We start from the raw sequence: 22,425 nt of genomic DNA, 5'->3' as shown, positions 1-22,425 counted from the left end.
TTTCATTATAGAACTGTGTAAAATAATAAAACATAAAGTCCTGGAGATGGAATGGAGTGTATGAAATCAACACAATTTTAAAATCTATAATTATAATATTTTAAAAATGTACAATTATGTTCCCTAATTAAAGGTACAAACATGTACCCTTGAGGGTACCACCACAGTGACAAATTATCTGACAGTGTAGTGGTTGACTACAGGTGGAATTCAGTAACTCAACATGGAAAATATGATTAAAAACATGACTAAAATAAATATATAAAAATAAATAATTTTCACTTCACGCTCCAAATACAATGGCAAAGGCGCTAAATACAATGAGACGCCCACATTGATAATCACACCAAAGATCTAGGACTTCATCTCGTAAGCTGTATGAGTGAAATGCACCTAGTTATACAAGCTTGTAACTCTCAGACACACCTACAGTCACATTTAACAAAATGTGTTAAAGGGGCTTTATTCAGTATTTGAATTGACTGACGATTTATGTGAATTAGTTTTTAATGTCCATTACTGTTATTTATGTTTACTGTCAAATAAATAAATAAATGAAAAAAAAACGGAAGAATCAGAAGTAACTATAAATATTTTTCAATTAAATCACTAAGTTAAAGATTTCCATATTTTCAACTTTTTTCGCTTCGTGGTTTTGGGGCAGGGAATGACACATCTCCTAACAGTGGGGCTTTCTTTACCCTAGTCTTGTGAGGTTTTTTTTATTAGCTTGGTTAACACATTTTGCTTTAATTTATTGTGTTTAGTAACTAATCATGTGAATCTTGTGACAAACACATGATTGACTCAGGATAAGATCAACACATTTTCATAGTAGGTGAAAGACACAGACCAATGCATTTATATTCTTACTCATCACCTTACTCATTTCTGCCGGCTGAAATGATTTGTAAAAATCTTAAATATAGAGGAGGCAACACAAAAAATGTAAGTAAAAATCCTGTTAATCTGAACCAGCCTGCCCAAAACCAGTTCAGTTCTGAAAATCCATCACTGTAATCTCTCCTCTTTCTAGAGGATTTATGTCCTTGTCCATTTTGCCAAGTGGGATGACACATACATGTCATACAGCAGTCATGTGGAGGCAGCTGATCTGTAAGCAGTTATGTTCTATAAAAGGAATGATATAACGCAAAGAATATATTTTAACTTCATAATTAACTGATGTCAGTACTTAATATTGTGTTATAGAAATATACCCAGCTCCATTAAAACTATGACAGCTGGTTACATTTCTTGGCACATATGATTTCTAAGATATGCCTTACATAAAGTGTTTGTCCTCCAAAGACTGCCATACAGCACAGCACGATTATAAATCCACAGAACAGTTCATACTTTTACAATTTTGTTTGAGTAATGGTCTTGCTCTGTGATATTATGCCAAATGTTTTGAACCAAAAAGACAAAGCCAAAAACTGAAACTGAAAAAACACTATTAGATGAGAATGAGGGATGCATGGCACATGCACAGGATGCAAACACCCATAATATTTGTCCCAGAGTTTTACCTGCTAGCCTCCTAGCAGAGACGCTGAGTCTGAGTGACCATGTGTGAATAGAGCTGCTAATGTCCCGGAGTATCTCCTGTCTATGTCTAAAGCATGCAGAACATTTTCTACTGTGATTATATCTCCTGCTGTGCACTACATGTGAGAAAGGACCACTCTGTAAAATTGCAGAGCATGATTCTCCAGAGTTCATATTTGAAAACAGCTTTTGATCGACAAATGAGGTTGATAAAATGCACAGCAAAATGATTATGAATGTAATGTCATGATCTATGAATGTAAAATATATAATGCAACATTCTGTTTACAAAAGTATTTTAATACATCTTAACAGCAATTACAGTGTTCTCATTTGCAAAATTAAATATATTAGTTAATTTGCTCCCAAATTTCATATTGTTGACAACCTACAAGAGGAGCTAACCATATTCAGCTGGACAATTGATAGTACAGATCACATCTAATGAAAGTTTGTATATTACTTATACAATGCTATACCAGACTACTTATAGAAACAACATAGGCATAGCATAACTTCTCCCTAACTGAAAATAGCACCATTTGTCATCCCCTAAATTAAAGGGGTGAAAAATGCTAGGACACCGAGGATGTTTTCCTGCTGTTTGTAGACAAGTTAATGGGTGGTGGCTCAATGTTCAGTTCATCCCTGAGTTCATCCAGGTTCTGTGCCCAGCGGCGTTCATAGAAAACACTGAGTACACAGCGTGCACTTCTGCCACTGCGAAGAGCCCATGGGCCAAGAGATCCCAGCAGCTTCTGCAGACGCCTGAAAAACACCAACATATATGCATATTTAATTTTAACTATTTAAAGTATTGATATAACAGAACACAAATGCAGGCAGGAAGTTTCTTAGTTGAAAACAGTTGAGTCCTACTCAGATTATTTCAGGGCCATGTGCCAAGTAGATTTACTAAAGGACAGGTTAACAAACTTCTTAAAGTTTGTAAAATAAATATCACAAACAATGTTTTAGATTTTATTCCAAACATGAAATTTAATTACATAAATTCATCTTACATCTTAAGCAATGTAATAATAAAACCACACCGTGTTTAATAAAATTTTACTATTAAATACAATCGCGTAAGCTTCAGCTTTTACGAGAATCATAGTCAAATATGACCCTCTGTCCACCCAAGTAGGATAATTTTTCCATTTTCTCATGTTCTGAGGGAGTTTTTGCTGAACTGGGTCTAGTACACAGAATCTTATAAAGCTGCTTTATTATATATAGCATTGAAATGAATATGAATTCAACTACAAGTTAACTAACTCCGTTCAGCATATTAACACTGACTACCATACCAAAATAACGCAAACCATGAGAACATATCAACACTGAGTTACTGACTCAGATTACCCCTCAAAACTATACCAAAATTCCAGAGGAAGTACAATAAACACAGAATGAATTGTTTTGTTATGATGGAATCTTCCAGTGACAATTACTTCCCAGAATTAGTCATGTTCTTTGTCAAAGGATGTACAGCAGTAATCATAAATCAATCTACAGTCAATACTGGCCTCTGTGTTCACAGTTCTCACAGTGGATTAGATGTCATTTTTTGGTGCCATATAGAACCCTTCACTACAAAGTGTTATACAGAACCATCCATCCATTGGTTGCAGTAACATAGTGTTTTTAGAGTGGACACTATATTGGTGACTGATTATCTGTTTTTTTAAGACTGCAGCACTAACATAATTGAATGGGAAAAACGGATAAATTTGTCTCATACACAGCTCCTCTCCCTGCACCGAAGAGAGTGTTATACCAACCAGAAACAGAGAAACCCACATCCTCTCTATGTCAGAAGGATAAAGGATCGCACTGTATAATACAATAAATTAAAAGAGAAAGACCCTTAAAATCGATAAGCCTCATCGCATTTTCCTCATGAGATCTAAGGGAAGACTGTTAGTATGTAAGTCTCTAATGTGTTTATCTGCTCTTCTGTTTGAATCTGAGTGAGTTATTCATACACAGATCACATACAAGCTTTAGTTGTCGTTTTATTTCACTCATGTTTTGTTTTAGTGTTTAAGAGACTACAGACAGAAGCCACATATTGGATTTTCTCAGGCCCCACCCATTCTTACAGGGTAAATAATCCGATTTGCAATGTTGTGAAGAAGATTATGAAGAAGTCTCTATGCTGACACCATATTTGAGTTGTAAATAAAAAAGTTTATTACAAAGAAAGAACAGCATCAAAACCAAGCCCCATGGACTGCGTAGTGAGAGGGTTTCAACCAATGTACCTCTCGTTCAGCCCACATTTATACACATTTGTTTTCTATCTATATAAGGTAATGGTATGGTTCTTATTTACATTATCTCCTGCTCTGGGACTGAGAGAGTGAGAAAGAGTGAGGGGCTTCCTGTCCTTTCACTTCCAGGAAAGAAGCTTAACATAAACATTCCATTTTCATGGAGACAGAAACCATATGTACAAACTCAGAACAGTAAGACATTCCTACGTGCTGCACACACTTAGTAACATATGCATATATGAACCAAACAATACACTTCAGCTTAAAGTTTAATAAAGGAGTTCTTCTTGTCTGAAAGTGTGCATGTTCAGTGAGAGATGCTTCCATACTGTCGCGAAGCCGAGCCGAATCTCAAATGACTCCCTACTTGTTCCGTTGGGCAAAGTCTGTCATAAAATAATGGTTTGTGTACTCAAATGAGCTATAGGTTTCAAGCTTCCCTGTCAAATTAGCATCTAATTATGGTCTGTATTATTAGTTGCATTGTCTGTGATGTACACTATGTAGGGAGTGTGATGTTACTTTGGGATGTGGCCCGATCAGTTCTTCTCTACTGAGCTCTGTTTACAAACATGACCTTGATAAATGTGTCAGGGATCCATACTTATATTACTTTCATTTTAATGTCTAAATGAGGACTACAAGTGTTGACAGAAACAATAAAACAAGTTAAATATCAGTTTTCATTTGAGTTGTGTGTTTGAGTAATGAATAGGTCCCCAATATGGCGGCTACTCTGTGCTATGATGACAGCTGCAACCCATGAATAGAACATTCTCCATCAGTCTGAAGAACCCCTTCAGGACACAAAGAACCATTTAATCATGCAAAAGAACCATCTTCTATACTAAGAACCATCATTTTTAAGTGTGTACTCTAAGGAGAAAAAGCCTCACCTGGTGGACAGCCTGATTGGCCCAAGGGCTGCTCCTAGAATGCACATGGGCAGACCTGTCTGGGCAGCCTCAAACCACTTTACAGCAACCTCCCCTACAACAGGTAACATAAACATCCCCATTATACTTCTTTAACATACAAAAAGATGAATTTTATCTATTTATTTTTGGTATCAACTGCATATATACAGTGTTTTTGTCCTTTATGATGTATAACATGTCACTTTGGAAAGATGGACTGTAAAGAACAAAGCATGATATTTAATTACCAAAGAGGATGTTTTATTTGAAATGACTAAACTCTAAAAGAACCAATTATATGACTGACTTAAATTAATAAATAAATGTACTGAAAATAATAGTCAAATCAGTACCACTTACCAAGCATGTTGGTTGGCATTCCTAGTAATGTATGCAGTAGATCATGCACCTCTCTGTATCGTTGCATCACATATGCCAGTTCTTCATCATCAACAAACTTCACATCAGCACGTGTGTCTGGTGTGACTTTCTGTAAAACAGTAGTAAAATACAAGTAAGACTGCAGATTTTAGCAAACTCATAAAAAAACAAACAAAAAAAAGCAACAAAAAAAAAAGACTTACATTTGTGTCCAGGAAACGAAGATATTCTCTTCCTAAAGAACCTTCTGGAAGAGTGTACATATGAGCAAGGTCCAATGTGGACAGACGGATTCTTGGACGTTCTCTGAGGACATTTCATCATGTTTACGATTACAAAGAATGCTATTTTTCACTCGAAATAGTGCTGGATGACACATTGTCCTCATATAGGTATGTCATTTACAATATTTTTTCGTTTTTTTATATTTCATTTTATGCACTTTTAATGAATTAATGAAACTGCAAAGTACATTTCTGACTGCAAATGTTTAAGAATATCAGGTGAAATTATGCTTTGTTTGTATTTTGTGGATTGACTGGCCCTTATTCATTATTAGAACTTATAACTAAGAGAATCAAGGGACACTTTTTTCTTCCTCTACAGAGAATTCTTTGGTAAATTATAAAGCACAGATACAGTTTGCTGTGTTTACTATATTATATATTTTATTTTAATACTAATATTTTAGGTAACAAATATTGATTTCTGGAAATTAGGTTGATGTCTTTTCATATTTCCAGTACTGTGTAAGGTCTCCTTGTTGTAATTTTAAAATAAATCATGGATTAATTATATTTGCTAACACTGATTTAAATATGACCTGTTACCCTGATATTTTAAAAATATACAGAGATATTGAATGTTAAAACACAAGGAACTAATTTATAGTGTAAATCAAAATCAATCAAAAGTTTCCATACGTGAGAATAGCATAACCTTCAGGGTCATTTCTCATTCTGTCCCTTAATTTGATCAAGGCCAGTTGCCCAGTAGTCTCCCCAAGCACTGCCACCATATCTGTGGGATGAAAATGATTATGAGTGAATTAAAATTCTAAAGATGTACTCACAATGACAGGTGTCCTTATTGTTATTGTGTTTGTGTCTTTTTCTTTTAGTCTTTGTTTTTAAATAAAAGTCATATGAATTGATCAGAAAATAAAACTGTCTTTTCATATTGATGTTCTGGCTTAATAAAGTGAGTAGTCTGGAAGAAACACATCCCTAGATTCTACCCCTAATATTCACAATACAAATGTCTCACCATGTCTGTAGGGATTCTGCAGAGCAGCTATTCCAGATCCCACAGCTAGGAGAGCTTTCTGAATTGGGTTGGTTTGGATGTGGGTTGGATACAACATGCCATTAGGCTGGTCTGAGCTCCAACTGGTGTGCTGTTGCCTGGCCACGCCTGGAACAAAGAGAACTTCCAAGTAATTGCTTTGACAACATCCAATGCGGTAGTGTTAGTTAACATGAAAGAATTGGCCAGTTAGTATTCACTTCCACACTCAACCTCTGAACAATTTCCCACAGCCAATTCACCAACCGACATATGATTTTGGACTGTGGAATGAAAAGGTGAGCACGCTGAGACGACCCAAGTTGACACAGTGTCAGGGTCTGGCCCACAAGGAAATCAGTTGGTGGAGCCAACATTTAACCTGTGAACACCACTTGCTGGTACCCTGCTGGGCTGCTCACTTGAGTCAAACATGGCTAGGCTCTCTGGGAAATCCACATGTATAGTTTACATGCAGCGTAATTTGACCACTAATGGACCTTTGGGCTGGTGACTCCTGGGGGGGTAGGGGGTGTTTTATGCTGTTCTGTTTATATGGACATGGTGAGTAGTGAGATGTGTGAGTGTTAGAGGCTCACCATGGAGTGTCTGCTTGTGTGTGATGCCCCTGGATTTTGCTGCACTCCAAGCTATAATAACCCAAGTAGAAGGTTATCTCTGCAGGAAGTAGTCAGCTCCAAGTGGGAGGTGCAACCTGATTTTAAATCTAAACCTAAGCATTCATTGGTGATACACATATCTACTTTGTGCGGTTCTCCCCTCCTGCTTGGGAGGTCTATGCATTACCAATGAAAGTTTAAATGTACAAATATTCTTGGTATTAGCTGTTTAAAATTTGCTTTAAAATAATGATCGTCTGAATGACATAAAGACTATTATAAATAAACATTAAGCAATACTTATCATAAATCTCATCACAGGTGGGTACATTAAGAAAACGGGTGATAGTTAATGTCACTGGAACGTGGCCATTAATTGTCTGAAAATATAACAGATTGTTTTAAATTTAGTATCAGCTCCATTGGTTTACTGAAGTTTGTAACGTTAGTACTGCAATATATAGGTCCACAGAGCTTTTACTGTTGAATTTACATACAAATTTTAAACACACGAACCTTTATTTCTGGTAATTTCTGTGTGTCTCTCTTCAAGAAAAGCAAGGTGTACAAAGCAGGACTGCTGAAAGCGACGGCGTAAAAAAACACATCTAACGCCAAATATTCCGGTTAATTTCGCCATGAACCTCTGAGAATTTACAAGCAGCTCAGTCACGTTTATCGAAGAGAATGTTTGACCAAGCGGTTCATATTAAAGAGTGAGGACAGAAGCCTTCTTTTCCCCTTGTTTCTCTCCGCCGCGCACCGCCGTCTGGGTTAATGTTACTGCAGCTGAAGCTAAGCTAACAAGCTAACGATAGAAAGTTCTCTTTAGCTGCGCCACAGCTTTAAACCGTGCCGTCAGTCCAGACAAACGGGGCTCTGTTGTTTCTTTAAAATACTCCGTATATTCGTGGCAAATCAAGCAATATCAAATTAATCAAGATGAAAGTCGTGGTGTGGGATCAAATGACGTTCGAAACGCCCCTCTGTACTTAAGGACGTGTACAGTCACTCTCTGTATAAAGGCGGACTCTGTCGAAACTGGAGTTTATATTGGTAAGTAAAGAATGAGTATGAGCTTTGTTTCTACAGGACTTTTTGAAGCGTTTCCAGAAAGTCGTATTGCCTGTGTCCGTCAGTTGGTGATTTTTGCTCGGTTCAGCTGTGTTATCGTTGGCCATGAGGCCTGTGTGCATGTCACTGGAAGGTTATTGTGCTGTGTATCGTATGGTGACGCTAACAATAGTTAGTACTGTATCTCAGTATAGTTTTCACTGAATTCAGATTGGACCTGGAGGGATGTAATGCATGACACCGTCATGTATTTATTCTAGTATTTTACCCTACTTTAGGTTAATAATTTCCGCTCGTTTGTTTACTTTTTTGTATTGGGACTGAATGAAGCTTCAGTTTCATTTACGGAGAATCACGACTTCACCACAGCATTCATTCACTCTAAAATGGCTGTTGAAACATGTCTGTACTCGTGGCAGAAAAAACAAGATTTAGTGTTGTATAACGTTAAAATCCTCTGCTATCTTCACTAAACAAGCTGGTTTAACAATGAAAGCAGTGTTTTGAATAAGTTCCTGTTCCCGTTTGCTCGTAACTCTATTAAGTCTTAACACATTTTTAAAGTTACAGGGTGTTTACAACTTGCTGTGTGTACAGATTACCAACAGAAAGCTTTTTACGTCGTCCTTATCTCATGTATATTGTATAAAAGGTAAACATATTCAGGAGGCATTATATTACCTTTATAATACCGTATGTTGGGTGTAGATGTTCATAGGTTTTGATACAAAGGTTGCTTGACCACCATTGTGTAACATTTGGCACAACATAGCAACACCTTGACAACAGTATTAAATTATACACGCAACTTACGTACCTCATATAACAGTATTGTCTTTACAAACAACAGCTTAAAAAACAAATACATTTGCTATAGTAGCACTGTATGGTATATCTGCAATATATAGCATATACAAATAAAGTTGTAGATTTTATGCAACATCATTGTATGAAGGTGCAACCACAAAAAAATGCAATAGGGAACATGTCACTTCAGTTTCTTGATTATTTCACCATTGACTGTTCTGCAAATGACCTGAGATATGAATTTTGAATCAATATGAATTAGGTGAGATTTTTAAATTCAGATTACACAGGGAGAACTCTGAATCACTTTTCCACAGTTTCTTCCTGTATTTTTGAAATTTGTGTCCTCTTGTATTTTTAAAGAAAACAATAATGCATTCATTTATTTAGGATTTGTGATTATGTAATGAAGAAAGCTACTGGTTCCTTAAATAACCTATAATTAAGTAATTTAGTAATTACAGGATTTAATTTTTTTTATAATGTTTCTATAGCCTATGCACTCACACACACAAACAAGTTTTTTACTTGTGGAGGAAATGTTAACTCATAAAATTTGCTTGTCAGAATTTTCATTTGTGTATTACATATTCATATGACTATAATAACATTTCATTTGACTATATAATATATTGTTGCTGTCCAAATAAAAACATATCAATTTTTGTGATTTATAACTTTATAGTACATCATTTGAATACAGCAGATGTCCACCACAAGGTGTGAACATTTCATGATGAATGGATCAATAGAAATGCTCCAAAATTTGGAAAAAATAATTTACATGGACTTCCATTGAAAATTAAGAGAGTTTTTCCTTCTTCTGTAAAGTTACAATTTTGGGAGATGCATGTTTTTAAATGGACAGCAACAGAAAACTGATGCCCTGAAAACCATAGGTTTTATATTGAGTTAATAATTTTGTATTATTAATTTATTTTGTGATACTGAAATAATTTATATATTGATGAAACAAATAAAAAGTTAATATGAAATATAATAAAACCTTATCACTGTAAAGTGAAGTAAAATATATATATATACAGAATCAGGGCTCTATCTTTATTATAGGAAAAAAGAGAATAAAATTTTTGCAAGGCCATGGCCTTTTAGGGCTTCCGTAAGTAACTACTGACTTTGCTTTTTTTTTTTTTTTTTTTCATTTTCAAGGACGAAAATTGGAAGGTAAAATAATTTTCATTTCCTCATGAATGTATAAACAGTTTCCTGGTAATAAATGTTAACAATTCACAGAAATTGTAATGGAATTACTTGTGATGCAAGTAATTTATATTCTTCACATAAGCAGTTTGAACAGATGAGAACATACCAGGATGTTTAAATATATAGATTTCCTGTCAGGACATGACACTGCAAGTAAATTACTCAGAGAATGTGAGGTTCAAATGGTTCCTGTGGCTTTAGTTCCTTGCCAGCTGCCTAAGTGGGAAATGCTAATATGTTATCCTTCTCTACTTGGCTGTATATAAAAGCATTGTATCCAAATAGTGTATCCTCATAAAAATGAGTGTTAATACACCAAAAACACACCCAAGTCACGTAAAAAACTCAATGTTTTTGAACTGTAAATGCATCTATCACCATAGAGTTTTTCCACAAAAATAACTCTGGTTCTTGAACTGGCTCCGTTCCTGATTCTTGGAACCTTAGTTCTTTCCAGCGAACTGACCCATGTTTCTACATGAATCAGGCATACGTGGAACGAGGCATACGGGGAACCAGGCATACGTCATCAGTGGGGGACATTGCTGAGGCAGAATACAGCACCAGAGCCAAAGATAAACTGTTAGAGCAGTGTTCCTCAAACTTTTTCTATGATTCCCCATCTCAGACGCAGGGAAATTTCTGCACCCCACATGTCCCATATCACCCCCCAAAAAATGATAATAAAATACACATGCAAGTTTACAATTCTCTAATTTATTCAAGTAACATCAGCTTCTATCTCTAAATCAGTAGCTTAACATTTACATTTACATTTATGCATTTGGCAGACGCTTTTATGCAAAGCGACTTACAAAAGAGGATCTAACATTCGAACAACAGCACAAATTATACAAAATACCTTACATTAAGTGCAATATGTCAGGAAGTAATAAGTACATTAAAGAAAGACTTTCAGTGCAAAAGATACTCTCGGAAGAGCTGGGTTTTCAAGGATTTCTTGAATGCTGAGAGGGTTCCTGTTGCTCTGATAGTGCTTGGAAGCTCGTTCCACCAGCGTGGTACCAGAGATGAGAATAGCCTCAACTGGGGGTTGCTCGTGTTAGTTGGAACGGAGAGGGCTGGCGCTAACATATGGTTTTAAGAGTCTATTGAGGTAGATGGGAGCAGAACCAGTGAATACTCTGAAGGCCATCATTAGTGATTTAAATTTGATGCGAGCAGCTAAGGGTAGCCAATGCAGCTCAACTAATAGGGGCGTGACATGTGCTCTTTTATGTTGGTTGAAGACCAGGCGTGCTGCAGCATTCTGGATCATCTGTAGCGGTCTCACAGCACAGGCCGGAAGACCTGTCAGGAGTGCGTTGCAATAGTCTAGACGGGAGATTACTGACGTCTGAACAAGGAGCTGTGTTGTATGTTGAGTTAGGTATGGCCTAATCTTCCTTATGTTGAATAGGGAGAAGCGGCACGATCGAGCTACAGCGGTAACATGATCTGCGAAGGTCAACTGGTCATCAACCATAACACCTAGGTTTCTTACAACCTTGGTGGGAGCCACTGATAGGGACTCTAGCTTGATGCTGATGTTGTGGAGAATAGCTTGCTTGGCTGGGAGGACCAGTAGTTCAGTTTTGGATAAATTCAATTGGAGGTGATGTTCCTTCATCCATGTAGATATGTCAGAGAGACAGTCAGAGATTCGAGCTGCCACTGAAGTGTCTCCTGGAGGAAAGGATAAATAGAGCTGTGTGTCATCTGCATAGCAGTGATAGGAGAAGCCATGCGAATGTATGATTGGGCCTAGAGAGGTGGTGTACAAGGCAAAGAGGAGGGGTCCCAGCACTGAGCCTTGGGGCACACCTGTGGTGAGGTGGTGTCGCGCTGATGTTTGTCCAAGCCATGACACATTGAAGGATCGTCCAGTGAGATAAGACTCAAACCAGGAGAGTGCATTGTTCTTGAAACCCATGTCAGTGAGTTTGTTTAGTAAGATGTGGTGGTTGACCGTATCAAATGCTGCTGATAGGTCGAGCAGAATGAGAACTGAGGACTGACCTGTTGCTTTGGCATCTTTAAGAGCTTCCATTACTGACAGAAGTGCAGTTTCCGTCGAGTGGCCGCTCTTGAAGCCGGATTGGTTCGAGTCAAGAAGGTTAGGTTGGGAGAGGAATTTTGTTGCCTGCTTAAAGACAGCTCTTTCAATGATTTTAGACAGGAAGGGGAGGGGAGAGACTGGGCGGTAGTTCTCTACTATAGAAGGAGTAAGAGAAGGTTTTTTGAGTAGAGGTCTTACTTGAGCTTGCTTGAAGGTGTTTGTAAATGTTCCAGAGGTTAGTGAAGAATTGATTACGAATGACTGCGGACACAATGGACGGGGCTATAGTTTGCAGTAGGGTGGTAGGAATGGGATCCAGTGGACAGGATGTAGGATGGCCACCTCTAAGAAGACTTGATACGTCGTCTTCTATGAGAGGAGTGAAAGAAGGGAAGGAAGCAGTAGGTTTAGGAGGATTCAAAGGGAGAGCCGGAGGGTCAGAAAACCGGCTGCTGATTGCAGCAACTTTGCTGGTGAAGAAGTCAGCAAATGCGTCAGCAGTGAGGTTGGTTGCAGGAGGTGGAGGGTTCAGCAGAGACTTGAAAGTTGAAAACAGCTTCCGGGTGTCAGTAGCGTTGTTGATTTTGTCTTGGTAGAATTTCTTTTTTGCAATGGTGACATTTGTTGAGAAGGCTGAGAGCAGGGCTTGTAGTTGTGTCAGGTGTGATGGGTCTTTTGTTTTGCGCCATCTCCTCTCGGCAGCTCTGAGGTTAGTGTGCATTGATCGAAGGGAGTCAGTAAGCCATGGGTGGCTTACTTAACACTATGACACCAGATATGACATTAACATCAATGTCCATAAATGAGCAGAGGCAGGTACAAGGGCGTAGGTGTGAGTTTGATATACGTGAGAGACCGCGATAATATTTTGAGACAGTATTACGGTATGAACAACATGGATACTGCCCATCCTTAGTTTGAGTCCTGCTCCAAGTGACTGTCTGTAAGGAGTTTGGTATGTTTTCCCCGTGTCTACTTGGGTTTCCTCCGGGTGATACAGTTTCATCCCACAGGCCAAAAACACACATTGGTATGTGGATTAGTTACTCAGAAATGTGTGTGTGTGTGTGTCACCTTGCAAAGGACTGGCGCCCCCTTTAGGATGTGGCCCCAACTTGCGCCCTGTGATTCCAGGTAGGCTCCAGACCCACCACAACCCTGAACTGGATAAGCGGTTACAGACGATGAATAAATGAATGAATTAATAATCCAAGCAGATGCCCTGCACAAATGAACATATACAGGTAGCTTCCCAAACAGGGATTAAGTCTAGTCCTGTACTACACAGCATTTTGTACTGTGTACTTTTCTTTTGAAAGGAGCATATATTCCCAGAGTAGGCTTAAGCTCTGTCGGGGAAACCATCTAAAAGACTCAAAAACAGAACAGGTATAGTTTGGGTAGTGGATCATATGTCCTAGTGTAGTGACACTGATCTGTTTTTTGGGACTGAGTTTTTAACTATCTCTCAGTCACTGCTGAACAGAGAATAGTCTACAAACCACAAACATCCAGCCAACAGCATCATGTGAGCAGCATACCCGTGACCACTATTGAAAGATAAGCATGAGATTAACATGAATTATGCAGCAACAGAATGGCTATTGTCTCTGACTTTACATCTACAAGGTGGACCAACAAGATAGAGCGGTCTAATTTAGTGGACGGTGAATGGGCACATTGTTTTAAAACTCCAGCAGCACTGTTGTGCCTGATCTTCTCATATTAGCATATGAACTAACATTCCACCACACTGCAGCACTGAGCTACCACCCTAAACATACTTGCTCTGTGGGGTAGCTGACTACTGAACAACTGTGAAAAGTGGGTAAAAAAAAAAATGTATGCAGGCAACAAAAGAAATACACTCTGTACTTGTAAAGCTACAAAGTGGTAAATGGAGCTGTTAAAAAAGACAGTGAATGTAGATATAAGAAGGTGGCTTTAACATTATAATGGATGGGTCTGTGTCCACAATGGTTGCAGCTAAATTCACTTATTAATTGGTTCCAACAAATGTATGTGTAAGAATCCTTTGTCTTTATTTTATTTTATTTTATTTTTAAAGAACTGAAGCTACAGTATACTTTATCGTTTGTTTTATAATCTAACAAAAAAGTCCTGCTTCTTACACCACCTTACAACACTTGACACCGTGGAAGTTCTAAAGGTCCTGCTGAGTCATCATTTCGAAAACATTTCTTAGTGGTGCGCAAACCCTGGGAAGGACACACCTGCACCCTGTCATTTTACTCTGATTTGAACCAGTGACATTAGTCTCACATTGGCAGACTCTAGGGACAGTCTGGTCCCTCTCACCACCTAACGTGGCTAAGAACTGCCTACTACTGCAAAAGAACCAATCACAAGTCTGCTGTTTTGGCATGACGTTTAGAAGGAAGCAAATGGCGTGTTCAAAACTGTGTCCTATTCACTGTATAGTGCACTACTTTTGTGTTCCGCCATTTGGTATGAGTGCCTGAAAACCTAGTGCGGGATTTTTAGTGTACTCAAACAATCCCACAATGCACAGTTTTAGATATGCCATAGTGGATAGCAGATACCCATAATGCACTGCGTTGTTCGCTAAAAACCTGTATGTCCGAAATCACTACCCTCCTGAATTCAGTTCCTTATAATAGTGCACTGTACCATGAGTAATATAGAGAAAAGTGAATAAGGAGCCATTTCGGACACAGCAAGATTGTTAATCAGAATCAACTGGCCGACAACACACTACTTGTGGGTGGAACATCTTTGGCTGAAAACTTGCTGAGTCAAGATAAGCTGTTCTGTTCCATTCTATTGCTGAGCAGAAAATCTTGCCCCTGTCAACAAAAGATTAGTGGAAAAGCAGTTAGTGTAATAAAGAAGCAGAAGTAGATCATCAGTTGGGGGAAAATATATTCAGTCATAAAAACAAGAATTTTCAAGATATGTTAGGAGAAGCTATACATGATTAACCCCCACCAAGTCCCTGCCCCCTGCTTAAAGTCTTAGACCACAGTGATTCTTCTTCACATTATAAGAGAGCTGCTATACGAACACCTGCAAAAATTGGTTAATGGAGTGACTACACAGCACTCTCATGTGAGTTGCATTTAATAGAAAAAAAATGTATTCAAAAAGAATTGTCTGCCAGAATGGCACAGAGGCACAACAGGGATTGTCGCTATCGCACAGCTCCAGGGACTGTGAGTTTGTTGTGTTCTCCCTGGGTCTGCATTGGGTTCCACCCAGTATTCTTGTTTACTCCCACAGTCCAAAACACGTTGGTAGGTGGATTGGCTAATCAAAGGTTTCCAAAGCACAGTGTGTGGTCTCCTGTGACGCACTGGCGCCATGTACAGGGTGTGTTGCTGGCTTGCAGTCAGTTATTCTGGGTAGGCTCTGGACCAACTGTGACTTTGGATAAGACGTTAAAGACAATGAATGTATGGTCTGCCACCTTTTTTTCTAAAATGACTGCATGCTCCTTTTAAACTGTCACGTGTTGCTACAAGGGACAGTTTGAGTGTATTAGGCTATTAACTTCTCTGTTGAAATAATTTCATCACCTTTTGTAATTTCAGTAGTTCCTCATAACCCAGTTGAATTTCCAAGTCTTCCACAGAGTGATGCTGTTGTTAGTCAAGTAAACAAGAGAGCTAAGCTAAAAAAATATTTGATGAGTACTTGAGCATAAGCTACCATTAAGATAATGATCTTACTGAGCAACTTTGGGAGACATCCAAACCGTCCTGCATGTTCAATTTTCAGTGTGCATAACCACCAAACAGGGTTCTGGAACAATAACGTTGTGGTATTTTTTATATATATATACACACTACCCAGGAAAGGAAAATTCGGAATTAGCATAACGTTAATATTTTGAAATTCATTTTTACCACTGCTGTAACATGAACGTGACAAGTTTTCCATTCATGTCTGCATAATTTTCTTTCATCTTTACTATGCTTACAATGAAAAGAACCCTAGGAAAATATTTTTTTTTTGTCAAGTTGTAGCGCCACCTGCTGCTAAACCCTCTACTACATGTCTTCTTGTTGTACTTTAAAGAACGACATTCAGTGTATTTAGCTTCAATGCAAACCTGATGTCAAAGTTTTGCCCAACACTGTATGTTTAATATAGATCAGTATTTAGGGTGTGTAATGTGAATTCCACATTTCTTGTGTTTCCTTTTTCTTCAGGATGATTAGCCTTACGAGTAAATGGAAGGGAATGGCACGGCCATCTTTGCTCACTTCTGTGGACTCTACTTTGCCAGGAATCTCACGACAGGTATTATCGGTGTCCATGGAACCTAAGTACCAGTGCCAGCAGTGCAAAGGAGTTCTGAGGAAACCCTTCCAGGCCCAGTGTGGACATCGCTTCTGTGTATTCTGTTTTAAACAACTCACCAGGTACCCAAGGATTTCTTGACCCTGTGCTCTCCAGAGCCTGTGTCCTCTCTTCCAAAACAAGCTTTGATAAGACCCACTCAATTCTCCTCCTCCTTGCTCAGACTCCTCCTTCATCCTCTTCATTGCAATATACTGACCTTTATCAAACCTTTGTGGCTGAAGATGTCATTGCAGTATGAATTGTTCTTTGGTGAGCTCTGCAACCTTATCATGGAGTCCTGGTGTGTTATAGCTAGAGATGTCAACATTCTTATATTTTCGCTGCCATAAATAAACTTTTTATAGTAAAAAATACAGTAAGAAAATCATAAACACTTATACATATAACAGGAAATGAGTTTTATATATATGTCTCATTTGATGCTTCCTGTTTCTAAAATGGCTCTCAAAGCAGATGTTAATAATTGGCAAAAATGTGTGATTGCATGTGGGCTAGTCAGTCTAGTCAGAACTGTGTGCAAAAACTAAACAGAAAAAAAAACACCACTGCTGTGCTTAATTTCTTGCAAATGGAAATCGATTTGCTTCCAGGTAAGCATGACACCTAGAGTCAACTTGGGTCATTCACAACAAATTTCTGAAAGAACACTCTGGAGGGAACCACATACCATGAACATATGGAGCATTTTGTTCAATTCTTATTTTATGTGAATGATTCTACGCACTGTGTTCATACTAGACCCCAGGAAGCTATCAATGAGGGCTATATCCTATCTCTGTATTCCAAAATTGTTTGTCATGAGGAACATTCAGGAGCCTTCAAAATCCCCTGATTTTAATTATCTTGGAAATCTGTGTGACTACCTGGAACCCTGATGCCCAGGGAAGGCGTGATGTTGCCTACAGTCCATGCCAAATCAAATATCAGATGTTACGCACACACATGGAAGTATTAGATTCTAGGGTTAGGGTTTCAGTAATTTTTTTTTCTAGTGATTTTTTACAAATATATATTTAACAGGTTTGCTTATGACAATGATATTATTTATTTATGACTTACCACAGTTTACCACAGAGAAATGAAGTGAATCCTGTGGTTTAGCTGGAAACTGAATGTAATGTGGGTGATTTTGTATAAGGAGTAGGAGGAGTAAATAACAGAAAGGATGAGATAAATAATTTAAGCCAATGTTTCAGTCACTGATTCATTTGATCATGTAAGCTTTATTCCATAAGTCCTGCCATGTGGTTTCAGCGAAAAGGGCTAAAATCAGAACCAAAAAGAGATGTTAGGAAATGAGCTAAACTCTTTTTAAAAGAGTCAGCATTTTCTCACTTTCCCAACATGCAGATTCTGTTCTATTTTTTTTCTGTATGTTTTAGCATTACTTTTTCTTTTTATGCTTTACATCCTGATTTTTAATCCTTCTTTTCTCTTTCTTCTAATTATGTTGTATATATTGTGCTAATGTAAATTGTATTCGTATTACAAATTATTGTTTGTACTATTGTCTCATGGGCGGTCCTAATTCGAGTCTAATATTTATAATATATTATGAATAGGCATTTAGGGCCTGTCATGTTTTAATTCATGATATCTATTGTCCCCACCAGTTCTGGCCCCATACCCTGTGAAGCCTGCCGTGCTGAGGGTATATTTGAAGCAGAAACGTCAATGCTGAACCTCACTGAGGTAGGAATATTAATAGTGGCTTCTGACCATTAAACTTAGTTAATCAGTAACAGATTTTGCAGTTAGAAATATGGGAAATGTAAATGAACTGTTGTGTTTAACTTCTTCCTCACAGGCTTTTCCAGACAATGCAGCACGGAGAGAAATTGATAGCTTGCCAGCAAAATGCCCAAATGAAGGCTGTAGCTGGACAGGAGTAGTGAAAGATTATGAGGTAAAAAATAATCAAGGGATTTACATTCCCCACCTCCTTGCTTTAATTTTTGTGCACATATAAGGCAGCTTTAAAGTTCAGAGTGTACACACAGGATTAGCAGGCTTAAAACCACCACATATTTCAAAACAGATTACCCGCCTGTTTTTTTTCTGAGACCAGACTGAGAACGGAAGAGTGGGGGAGGGGTGGAAAGTCCCTGAAATATTGTGGAAAGCACCACATGCGTCAGCATAAAGGCGGTGTCAGTATCGCAGATAAATACTCTTTAAAATACTTATAGTTTTCTTAGATATAAAAGCAGACCCCATGTAAACATCAGTCCCCAGTGATATTTCTGACCAAGGATAATAATATTGCAGGACTTTGTGATATTTGACAGAAAGTGAAAGTGCAGTTAGGGTTTTTTTTCTGTTATCTACAAAAGGCCATCTGCTTAGGCAGAGTTTATATCTCTGTCAAAGATCAACTTGAAAGATCTTTTTTTAATTAAAGCTTTGATTACATTGTGAAAGTCTGATGATTCATGGGCCACATTGAAACTCCTACAGGATGTTTGACTTAGATGTCTGCTATTTAATCTATTGGGAAATAACATGCTAAATGATCACACTGAGTAGTTCAAGAGTAATTTATAAGTAATACATACTGTCCCAAACCCAAATGAGTCAATTGTGTTCTTTGTATAGCAGTTTCAGTGAGTCATGCCAAGGGAGTTTGCCTTTTCATACTTCATACAACTTGTTTTTTTGGAATCAATTCTATCTTGACATTTCTGAGTTTGAACTATTCATATAATATTTTGTAAATATAGTAGTTAAGGTAGACATATAACAGTAACTGTTTATTTGAAGCAATAGTGTATGATTCATGTTACTTCCCCCAAGGAAATGAGATCTGAACTTTGTGCCTTGAATTTTGCAGTTCATTGTATTTTCTAAAACCTAGATACGACTAATGCTTAATGCTGCTAGTTTTTTCCATTCTGACACTTTCGTTTACATTAGTGGTGAGTTGCATGTTGAATCGAGAGGCCTCACACATATCCTGCTTTCCTCTTAGACATTCCCAATGGTGACAAATATCACTGTTTTGACAGTGACATTTCTCTGCTAATTTAACTTAACAAAAATATGATCATACAGCATTTGCTGTGGTCATCAATGTTTAAACGATTCAATGCTTCGTCAAAATCTAATACTACTAGTTAGTTCTAGTATGTGCTTGGTAGCATGAAATGCAAATGAAAGTGGATAAAGTGTTCCCTGTAACTGTTGGAGTGTGTTTGGCAGAGTCTTATCGATTTTCGCAGGAAGAATTTACATTTATAATCTCTTAAATTACGTTCCATCATGTAAATAACCAAAAACAGCAGATGTATGAGATGTATGCCTAAGAATAATTAGGTTTGTTTGCTTAGAAAAAAAAGTTTACATACTTACTGTATGACTGTATGCATTACATACTGTAGAAACAGTTTTAGTCATCACATTAAATGAGGTTGCATTAAATCACTCAAACCAAAAGTAAAACTCCCTTTTAAAAACATAATGAAACTTAAAATAACAAATTGGCGATACCTGGAATGACTAAAAAACCCCATGGTCCTGTGAAAGACTGGTTTACATAAGTGAAACCTTCCCATGAACTTGCATCATTTAAGTTGCATGAAAAACGGTTTCCTTGTAATTTAACACTTAAAATCATTGTAACTGTCACTCCTATGTGAACTGGAGGAGCAGGTGGGGGAGGTGCCCTTTTCAATATGACATATTATGCCGCCTTTGTGATACACGTTAACACAGTTCCCTGGGGTCTTAATGGATTATCAGAGATATTCTTTGGTCAAAGACAAATATCATACAACACAGCACCATTCTTACTTTGTCTAAACAGCACTGTTTAGTTTGACCACTTACTGCAACTGTTCCTTTAAATGAGAATGAGCTATAGCCAAGAATGAGAGCCCAGGAGTGAGGATTTTCAATAAGCTATCTTCCTTCTCCACTCTTGTTTTCACCATTCTTACTTAGTACTCTGTGCTTGTTTTGCTCTGTTTAACCTTGTCTTTCACTCCTGCATACACATCAGTCCAATGCTGTGACTGGAGATCCTCAGACAAGGAGGCAATTGTCTCTGCATTCGATGGAAAAAAACAGAGCAAAATCAGAACAGTTTCTGTTATCCCAGTTAGGCAGCCCACAAGACATTGACAACAATGCATTATTTCACATTTCTTTGGGTTTATATCTGCTCCAGACACCAAGATTAACATATAAATCCCCTGAAAAATTCTCATTTAAATGTAATATATCGAAATGAGGCCCTTTGTCCACTAAAAGCATCTACAATACATAATGTGAAATGATTCAGGGAATCCAGAGAAATCTCAGACCAAGGCCATACACCACTGTTGCATGAGTGTTAACTTTGGGCCCTCAGAAGGCATTGTATGGGGAACTGTGATGCTTCTGTTTTAAAACAGCCACATGGCTTTAGGAGTAATTTAGAAACCGTTGAGTTTATACAGTCCCACGCTGCATCAAGAAATGCTTCCTGACTGGCTATTACACAAGGAGACACTCTTACATTATTTCTATGAGGAAGCTACCCTGAGTTCTCAGAGTGCTGCGTGCTGTGGTCGCAGATGATACAACATGTCAGATAGTTTTCTGGAAAAATGGACATTGAGTTTTCTGTGCCAAAGACAAATAAGATGATTCAGAATTAGCAGCAAAAGGTGCAAAAGCAAACATCAGTCATGGTGTGGGGTGCAAAATTGCCCAGGTGACTTGCATATGTGAGAAGGTACTATTTGATGTTTCTACTGGGACTGTAGAGAAGGCATTTGCTATTTTGGGAAGTGCATGGTTATTTCAGTAATACACAACAGCAATACTTCCTAGACACTCTGTGTGAGTGCTTGACTGGCCTACCTGCAGTACAGGTCTGACTCTAGTGGTGCATCATGAAGTGTCGGTTAAGTGTCGGTTAACTTTTTTAGGAAATCAGACTGTAGTACTCAATTGCTACATCTGGTTTGCAACCTTACACTGAACATATGAGAGGACTGACGTGAGCTACAGTCCTATTGAATATATGTTAAAGGGGACAAATTCAAAGCTGTTTGATCCGTAATATTAGGTCACCTGATACAGCCTTTAACTTTCCCACTTTCAGAAAAACTAGAGAAAGTTTCTTGATGGTGTGGAACACTCAAATTATTGACAATTATTTTAATCTGTGAAATTATATCATTTGTGTGCTTCCCTAGGTACAACACGAAGGGCAATGTGAATTTGAGCGTGTGAAGTGTGAAGCATGTCAAATGTTTATCTTGCTTGGTGAAAAAGATCGCCACAACGAGCGGGAATGTGAAGCCAGGACTCTGAACTGCAAGTACTGCAAATTCTCCTTCAGCTTCAAAGACATTAAGGTAAACCCCTAAGAACATTTGCTGAAATGGTTATATTGTATAATTTTTTAAGGGATTCACAGCTTACATTCAGATGACCCATTCTGGCTTCTTTAGCGCTAAATGACTGAATGTTGTTTTTTTTTTTTTTTGCATTGCATCAGCATTAATTTGTAGATTACAGTCTTGGCATGAACCATCATATTGCTAAATCAATTCTCTTGAAATGCCACAGAACTAAACTGAGAGTGCTAAAATTATGCAATGTATAACTTTTCTGAGAAGGAGATTGTTGGGTATTTTTAATGAAGACATTTACTTATTCCTTGTATTACAGGCTCATGATGAAATTTGTCTAAAATTTCCCATGCAATGCAAAGACTGTGGCAAAAAGAAAATCCCTAGAGAAAAGGTTAGTACGACTTTCAACCAACTGTCCTGATGAAACATGATGTGAAACACAAAACTCAAGCATATCTCCACCCTGATGGTTGTTTGTTAAAGGTTAGGGTTGGTCTGAGAACTATTCAGATCTGTTTACTTGGATCTAAGTTTTACTAA

At 37.8% G+C, this 22,425-nt stretch overlaps 2 protein-coding genes across 4 annotated transcripts in view; one reads left to right on the top strand and one right to left on the bottom strand.

Moving 5' to 3' along the window:
• Positions 1-1,861: 1,861 nt before the first annotated feature.
• On the bottom strand, positions 1,862-7,957 carry coq4 (coenzyme Q4 homolog (S. cerevisiae)). The gene is made up of 7 exons (XM_066658171.1): positions 7,549-7,957; positions 6,395-6,541; positions 6,052-6,148; positions 5,332-5,434; positions 5,108-5,237; positions 4,727-4,820; positions 1,862-2,319 (listed from the first exon to the last, which is right to left on the bottom strand). The coding sequence occupies exons 1-7, from the start codon at positions 7,670-7,672 to the stop codon at positions 2,127-2,129; spliced, it is 888 nt and encodes a 295-aa protein (XP_066514268.1). The 5' UTR covers positions 7,673-7,957; the 3' UTR covers positions 1,862-2,126.
• Positions 7,944-22,425, top strand: part of traf2b (Tnf receptor-associated factor 2b) — a 23,593-nt gene continuing 9,111 nt past the window's right edge. Inside the window, exons 1-7 of one of the 3 annotated variants that reach the window (XM_066658158.1) lie at positions 7,992-8,088; positions 10,084-10,098; positions 16,390-16,602; positions 18,157-18,235; positions 18,351-18,449; positions 21,724-21,885; positions 22,202-22,276. In XM_066658158.1, coding sequence (XP_066514255.1) covers positions 16,391-16,602; positions 18,157-18,235; positions 18,351-18,449; positions 21,724-21,885; positions 22,202-22,276 — 627 coding nt within the window. In that variant the 5' untranslated portion in view covers positions 7,992-8,088; positions 10,084-10,098; position 16,390. Of the gene's footprint in view, positions 8,089-10,083; positions 10,099-13,068; positions 13,331-16,389; positions 16,603-18,156; positions 18,236-18,350; positions 18,450-21,723; positions 21,886-22,201; positions 22,277-22,425 lie in introns of those variants that run through there. The other 2 variants (XM_066658149.1, XM_066658141.1) reach the window with 2 other exon arrangements.

The sequence above is a fragment of the Hoplias malabaricus genome, chromosome 2, assembly GCF_029633855.1.
Source record: "Hoplias malabaricus isolate fHopMal1 chromosome 2, fHopMal1.hap1, whole genome shotgun sequence".
Taxonomy (NCBI): domain Eukaryota; kingdom Metazoa; phylum Chordata; class Actinopteri; order Characiformes; family Erythrinidae; genus Hoplias; species Hoplias malabaricus.
The sequence above is the reverse complement of the archived record's forward strand: the minus strand, read 5'-3'. Positions and strand labels throughout refer to the sequence as shown.

Coding starts and splice junctions, on each gene's coding strand:
- coq4 (XM_066658171.1), bottom strand. CDS start 7,672: ATGGCGAAATTAACCGGAATATTTGGCGTTAGATGTGTTTTTTTACGC. Junction 5,238..5,331: donor TTCGTTTCCTGGACACAAAT/GTAAGTCTTTTT, acceptor ACTGTTTTACAG/AAAGTCACACCAGACACACG. Junction 4,821..5,107: donor AATGCCAACCAACATGCTTG/GTAAGTGGTACT, acceptor TACCTGTTGTAG/GGGAGGTTGCTGTAAAGTGG.